The 7,867-nt window shown below is 33.1% G+C and overlaps 1 protein-coding gene across 1 annotated transcript; it reads left to right on the plus strand.

The window, feature by feature from the left end:
* The first annotated feature begins 314 nt into the window (after window positions 1–314).
* LOC105787828 (ATP-dependent 6-phosphofructokinase 5, chloroplastic) lies at window positions 315–6,982 on the plus strand. The gene is made up of 13 exons (XM_012614388.2): window positions 315–851; window positions 1,131–1,221; window positions 1,628–1,701; window positions 1,991–2,102; window positions 2,622–2,717; window positions 2,805–2,906; window positions 3,041–3,115; window positions 3,552–3,692; window positions 3,844–3,960; window positions 4,058–4,162; window positions 4,875–4,955; window positions 5,709–5,837; window positions 6,418–6,982. The coding sequence occupies exons 1-13, from the start codon at window positions 526–528 to the stop codon at window positions 6,583–6,585; spliced, it is 1,617 nt and encodes a 538-aa protein (XP_012469842.1). The 5' UTR covers window positions 315–525; the 3' UTR covers window positions 6,586–6,982.
* The last annotated feature ends 885 nt before the right edge of the window (window positions 6,983–7,867 follow it).

Below are 7,867 nucleotides of genomic sequence, written 5' to 3' on the forward strand. Positions count from 1 at the left end.
TATAGATGTATGATACAGGTACCGCTATACATAGCCGCTCCATCATTTAAATATGATTAGTTTTTTTTTTGAAACAAATTATGGGCTAATGATGACTAAGTGATTGGAAAAAAAAAGAGTGGTGCCGGCACCCATTCAGGCACATCCCCTCAGGATTGTTCATACCATTTTAATATTTAATTATTTTTTTGTATTATAGGGTAAAAAAGCCAAAAATTAATCAAAATAAAAAAAAAATAAAAAAGGTTAATATGGTCAAAGAAATGGCAACTCCGCTGAATTTTAAGCCTCGGTTTTATAAGCCAAAACACTTTGTAGTTGGTACGGCCAAAACCGGCTGCCGTTTTCGATTTGTCTGTTTTCTCTGTCTCCTTTTATTTTTCCTGCCTCCCTCCAAATACCCCGCTTTCCCAAAAAAAAAAACAAAAAAACAAAAAGCTTTGAATCTTTGATCATAGACTCTGCAACTACCAAAACAAAAAGGGGAAAAAAGAAAGCTAAAAACTCAACTTTAGTTGTCGTTTAATGGAAACTCTTTCCCATACGATCACCACTTCCGCTTCTGCGAAACCCCGCCTTCCTCGAAACGACAACGTTCACCGTCGTCTCCTCCGTTTCCGCCATGGATTTAGTTCCTTGAATCTCGGTACACTGAGATCGCAGAGGAGTAGTAGTGGTTTCTTCAAGGTTGAATGTAGTCAACAGAGCTCGAAAAATTGTATCGATTTTACTGATCCTGATTGGAAGTCAAAGTTCCAGCAAGATTTCGAAAGACGCTTTAATATTCCTCACATCACCGATACGTTCCCCGATGCTCATTCGTTTCCTTCCACATTCTGTCTCAGAATGAGGTAAAAAAAAGTTCCTTTTTTCCTTTTTTTTTAAAATTGTTTCCAGCTGATTTTTATTTCTTGTAAGTGTTCTTTCTTTCTTTTTTTTTTTTACTCCCGGGAGCGAGAAAATTCTAAAATATTGTAGTTATTTTGGAGTTAAATGAATTTGATCGCATTTATCTTATTAATTATTAATTTATTTTGTAAAGTAATTATTTATTTTGAACTTTGTAAAGTAATTATTTATTTTGAACTTAGCAAATAGAACTTAAATGATCTTTTTTTTTTTTGTTACAGAACTCCGGTAACTGAGGATTTTGCGGAAGGTTATCCGTCGGATGAGGAATGGCATGGTTATATTAATAATAACGATAGAGTGCTTCTTAAGGTAATATCTTTTCTATATATATGTAATTAAATTTCAATGATGTTTCCTTAGTATATGCCAAGTTGCTGAATTGTGATATGGAGAATTGTAATTCTTACATGAGCTTATCGTTTAGAGCTTGGAGATCATGTTCAAAATTGATAATTTCCATGTATTGAGTATCTGTTTGAAATGTGAATTCAAAATCACCTGAAATGGCTTAAATAATTTCAGGAAAGAAATTTAATTGTCTTGCTCCTTTAGAAGTAAATTCTGATTTTCTTGTCTCTCTGTTTTTATCTTTATATCTTAAATCAAGATACTGGTTAAATTGTTCGAGCTCTGCAGAAATAATCTTTCATTTGCTTCGGTTAATTGTCTGCATTTAGACTAGATTGGTCAAGATTCTGATCTTTAAATATTTCAGGTCATACATTACTCGTCTCCTACATCTGCTGGTGCGGAGTGCATTGATCCTAACTGTACTTGGGTTGAACAATGGTAAGCATAATTCTCTACTTAATTATAGGTTTCCATAGACTCATGCATTCTATTGCATTCACTACAATACTTAATAATACGTGGTAAAATAATGTTATATTGCTTTTAATATTGTTTCCCAACTTTTGTATTGATCTAGTAGATTTTGTAACTTATATGTCCACTGTCATCAGGTCTCCACATTTGTTTCCATGTTTTATATTTCATTATCACTGTCTTTGTTTAATGTATGAAACTTTGTAGTTCATTTGGCAGTTATGATATTATGTAACATTACATATCATCTTAGGGTTCACCGTGCTGGGCCTCGAGAGAAAATATATTTCAAACCAGAAGAAGTGAAGGCTGCAATTGTTACTTGTGGTGGGCTTTGCCCTGGTCTTAATGATGTCATTAGACAGGTCAGCACCATACTTAAATGTCAATTTGCTGCTGGCATGATTGTAATTACCAACAACAGCTACGCTATTTGATTCAGCTCAGTGCTTTCATTGGTTGGTTATGTAATTGTTAACTGGTTTTTAATTTGTATTTTATGCTAAAATAAAAAATTCATGTTCAGTGTCTACTGACCAAGATCCTGGACATGAAATATGTCTCATATTGTTCTCTTGGTCAATAGATTTCAGTTTAACTTCAAAATACCATGTACCAAAGTTTTTCTTCTACTTTAGATGTGTTCATTCAAAATTCATGAATGAATTGTTTTGTGTTATGAAAGAAAAGTATTTACAGTAAATTAATTACATTTTGGTAGTTAAAGTCTCACTTTCATGGTAAACTGATAAAGTAGGATGAAGTAATGATTGGATATTAACACCATAAATATAATGTTAGATTAAAGTTTCATGTTTAGTCTGAAACCTGAATGCTTTAGTGTTTATTGACCACTACATTCTTAAATTAATGAACTAGTGCAGATTGTCATCACACTGGAAATATATGGTGTAAAAAACATTGTGGGGATTCCTTTCGGTTATCGTGGATTCTCAGACAAAGGCTTGGCTGAAATGCCGGTAAGCATTGTTCTTTCCTAACAATGGTTTGTTAGAATATCGTGCTCCATCCTAGATTTTATATCGTTCATTTGGCTTGATTTTCAGCTATCGCGGAAAGTAGTCCAAAATATTCACCTTTCAGGTGGAAGCTTGTTAGGAGTTTCACGAGGAGGACCCTCTGTCAGTGATATTGTCTCTAGTATGGAGGTACTCCTAACTTTTGTACTATTTGTCAGATTAACTTAGTCTTGCAGGAATTGTAGATTTTGAATTAAAATAGCCAGACTTAAAGAGGCCAAGTATGTAGTGTTTTTCTTATATGTTTCCAAAATTGATGTCAGGAAAGAGGAATCAACATGCTTTTTGTGCTAGGTGGAAATGGTACTCATGCTGGGGCTAATGCTATTCACGATGAGGTTCATATCAGATACTTATTTTACAGTCTGTATCTATAGAACAATTCATTAATCTTGAATTTGGTATTTCCTTTATTTTTTACTATCTTAAATTCAAAAGAGGAACTCAGAGAAACTAAGGTGGTTTCTTTTTTATCCCTTGATGTCTTAAGCAGTGTTTATAATTTTGTTTAACCATTGGATTTAACTTCAAGGCAGTACAATGATTATGGGTAGCTGAAAGATTCAGATTTATTTTCCATATTTTGTATTTCTAAGCTCTGTTTTTTATTTAAAATCCACATGTATGTATGAATAATATATCAGATCAGGAGGGATATTAAAGGATCTTCTGTGATTAAGAATTCCTGAGAATTGTCAAAATCTTATGTCACAAATAGGGGGGGTTGGCTTTATGTTTTTCTAAATCTATATATTTGTACACTTTTGCTTTCAGTGCCGCAAAAGAAAGTTGAAAGTGGCTGTAGTTGGTGTGCCAAAAACTATTGACAATGACATTCTGTTGATGGACAAAACCTTTGGTTTTGATACTGCTGTTGAAGAAGCACAACGAGCGATCAACTCTGCATACATTGAGGTATATCAGCTTTGATTACTTTGATATAAAAAAAAATTGTTCATTGACTTTTAGAATTCATGCATTGTGCAATTCTTTTCTACTTAAATGTATGTGCAAAACCTCCCTCCTGTCACTTAATATTATTTTTTCTCCTTCAATCAATTACCAGGCACATAGTGCTTACCATGGAATCGGTGTCGTGAAATTGATGGGTCGTAGTAGTGGTTTCATAGCCATGCAGTCATCCTTAGCTAGTGGACAAGTTGACATATGCTTGATTCCAGAGGTATTATGCTGACCGTTAACAATTAATTACAATCAGCTATGCCCATCACAGTCTTTAAATGCATGTTATTGATGCATCCAAATTATGCGTTCTCTAGGTACCTTTCAATTTGCATGGGCCTCATGGTGTATTAAGGCATCTGAAATACTTAATAGAGACAAAGGGATCGGCTGTGGTCTGTGTGGCAGAAGGAGCTGGACAGGTGACTTAATTTATATAGCTATTTGAGCCTTCTTGGAAGTGATAATTGTTCACAAGTTTGAAGTTTTAATGGTGTCTTGGAGTGGGCAAATAACTTTCCGTTAGGATGTCTAACTCAATGGCTATCTATATTGATGAAGATGATTTCCTTTTTGGTTTAACGATGTCTCCATTGTAATTTTTAGGCTTTTACTGGCTGCTGGTTTGGTTTATTGTTGCTTTCATGTTTCAATTTTTAATCTGTTGTCTATTCTATTGTTTCTTCCGCAAGTTTTGGATCTTATCAATTTCAGTACCATGGGAATTATAACTTATGGAGAATTCACTTGCTCTACTGCAGAGAATTTTTTTCTATATTCATTTGGCAATTGTGCAATGATGTTCCTTCTAAAATAAATTTTGGTATTTTCTCAATTGTGTCATGTTTTGTCAATGTAAATGTTTTGAGTTTGGTACGAAATCCATAGGTATTTAGTTGAAGGGTAAAAGCACCTATATGTTGAACTTTATTTCCCTTTCTAAAATCAGTATTTTCAAAAACAGGGATTAAGGTACCAGAGTATCTCTCTATATTTGTTTGAGAAATTGTTCGTCTGCTTTTTTCCCTCTTTGGAGACTGAAGTATCAATTTTTAGAGATGTTCAAACTTATTAATATGATACATGTGACCAAATGTAAGTTGAGCATCTCTAAGATGCTGCTTTTTTGTGCAGAATCTCGTTGAGAAAACTAATGCTACTGATGCTTCTGGAAACATTGTACTTGGAGATATTGGTGTGCGCATCCAACAAGAGGTATTTCATTTTCTTTTTCTAGTTTGCACTATTTCTTACATTTGTTTGTTTGTAAACTCCTGGCTGAAGAAGTAAAGATGTGTTAAGACATTTTTTTATTATTATGTTAATCACTTAGTCAAGTTATTTGAATATTTCCTCATAAGTAACTTAGCATGTTCAAAAGGCGAGAGTGTTGCAGATTGCATGTACTATGTCCCAGAGAGATTTGCTGTCTTTTTCAAGTTATGAATCATACCTTATTTAGTTGACTCGAATGAGGATTGGAATTTGGTATATATGAAGTTTTGTTTGTAACAAATTCTTGAAGGATCTCCAAATTGTTCTTTGAGTCTGATACCTTCCTTTGGATTGAAAATTCCATTTCCTTGCACTAGATTGCTTGCAAAATAGTAATGGATTGCTTTTGGTTTGGTTAAGATTATTTATGTATCAGTGCTGTGCATGTCTTATGGAGTAAATCAAACAATTCACCAATAAAATGCACTACTGATTGTCATCAGTTTATTGATGTTGGTTACCTTAATGTACTGATTTTTACTGCATTTATATGTAAGGATCTTCTCTAATGTGGCTATTTTAAGACAATTGAAACCTTGTTGGTAGGTACTACCTCTTTTTAACTTTTGTGGTACTAAGAGATAGCAAAAGAAATCACTTTCTATGTTCTTCCATTGGATGATTTATTTAAATTTTCTTACACTTGATGAACATTATGCGGTACTAAATGTTATTTCAATACCTTCCTACCAGACAAAGAAATACTTTAAAGAAATTGGCATCCCTGCTGATGTGAAATATATTGATCCAACATACATGATCCGGGCATGCCGTGCAAATGCTTCTGATGGAATTCTCTGTACTGTTCTGGGACAAAATGCAGTAAGTATCCATTTCTTTTATTCCCCTCCACTGTCCAAGTGTTCACACACAATATGATTTGTTTGAACTGCTTGTTGAACTTTCTTCTCCTTTTGATACGATAAGAGAACTATTAGGAACTGATCGCATGGATAGAAACCAATGTTGCTTAGATGCAGACTGGTAAATGAGCTAAGATACCAGAAACCAGCAGTTATAAAATAAATTCTGTCAAGTAGTCTCGATACTAGAAACCAAACAGTCCAGAAATATTAAACATTTATCTTAATTTTGCCACTTGGGGTATGCTCGGTTGAGTAGAAAAGTGGAAAGAAAATAAATTTTGAGTGTCATTTAAAAAGCCACCTTCACATTGAAGTCTAATTTTGGCCAACCAATTGCAAGCTTGCATCTTAACTAGCCTTTGCACGAGTCTTCTAGCATGTCACATCCTCTTTGGTGCACATTGATATAGGGTTGTGCAAGTTTGCCCGTTTGAAATTGGTTTTTGACTTTCTTGTAGTGCAGGGCGGTTTATTAGTCACATTTTACGTTTACTACCTGTAAAATATGATGGATGCATCCATGTATGTATTTGCAGGTCCATGGTGCATTTGCTGGATATAGCGGCATTACAGTTGGTATATGCAACACCCACTATGTTTACTTTCCCATTCCTGAGGTCATTTCTCATCCCCGGGAAGTAGATCCAAACAGCCGTATGTGGCATCGATGCTTGACTTCTACAGGCCAGCCCGACTTCATCTAAAAGCGGTTAGTTTAATCAAAAGAGTGAACAAATTTAAGTTTTGAAATTGTTCATTGAAGGTGTGAACAAGCCTTTAGAATATTTCCTTTTAGGCTGTAAAAGAAATAAAACCATGATAGCAATTGGTTAAAGATAAAAAGAAAGGAACATCAGTAATAAAGCATTAGGGGGGATTGCCCTATTATTTTGTTTTGAGGGTACCATTTTTGGTTGTTCAAGAAAATGAGAATGCAGTCAGTCAAACAGGGAATTGTCTCACGAACAATAGCAGTTGTAATTTATTGATTTCAGGACATTAAGATTTGAACAAACAATTGCATTTTCGAATTCTGCTCCATTTATCACACTTTCCTACAGAGCTTAAATTTTTTATTTATTAGATTATGCATTTCGTGTATTCTTGTCGTATTAGTATATTATCATCTCATAATCATATTTGAGGCATTATATAAAAGTTTTGTTATAAAAATAAAATATAGATTTTAAAATATTCAAGTATTCGTATTGCATCCTATTATTTTCACTTATCATGTTCTAATTAATATAGATTTTTCATGTTTCAATTTTCTTTTTTAAATTTATGGTATGTCACATGTATATATTGTTTTTTTGTTGCTTTGTTTATTTTTGGCATAATGATAAATTTATCCTTTAACGCTTATTTATTTTGTCATTTTGATCCTTTTTTTTTTAGGTCATTTTGGCCCTCAACCCTTAAAATTTATTCAAATTGCTTGCTTTTGGGGAAAAAACTAACTGAACTATGAAAATTTTAACATATTGATGTGGCCGCTTGCGTGATAGTCCATATATAATTCATAATTTTAAAAAAAATATATTTAAAAATCAACAATTTTTTTTAAAAAAATCATAAAAAATTTTAGAAAATTTATCTATGTTAGTAGTGAAGTACATATAAAAAGTCACGTGAGTTGTCATGAGCAAGGTCAATTTTTCTATTCAAAAGCAAGCAATTTGACTATATTTTAAAGCTTAAGGGCCAAAACGACCTTCAAAAAAAGAATAAGGGTCAAAATGACAAAATGAGGGAACATTAAGGGCTAAATTTATTTTTATGCTTTTATTTTTCGATCCTTGTTTGTTAGAAGTTAATGAATAAAAGGCAAACCAACATCTTTTAAAAGCAATGTTACTAAATTATTAGTGAGTTTATGTTTTGGTCCCTCAACTTCAAAAAGTTACAACATGGTCACTAAACTATTAGAAAGTTTTCATTTAAGTTACTGAATTATTCGGAAGTTTTTATTTAAGTCATTGGGCC

Source organism: Gossypium raimondii, chromosome 2 (assembly GCF_025698545.1).
Source record: "Gossypium raimondii isolate GPD5lz chromosome 2, ASM2569854v1, whole genome shotgun sequence".
Classification (NCBI taxonomy): domain Eukaryota; kingdom Viridiplantae; phylum Streptophyta; class Magnoliopsida; order Malvales; family Malvaceae; genus Gossypium; species Gossypium raimondii.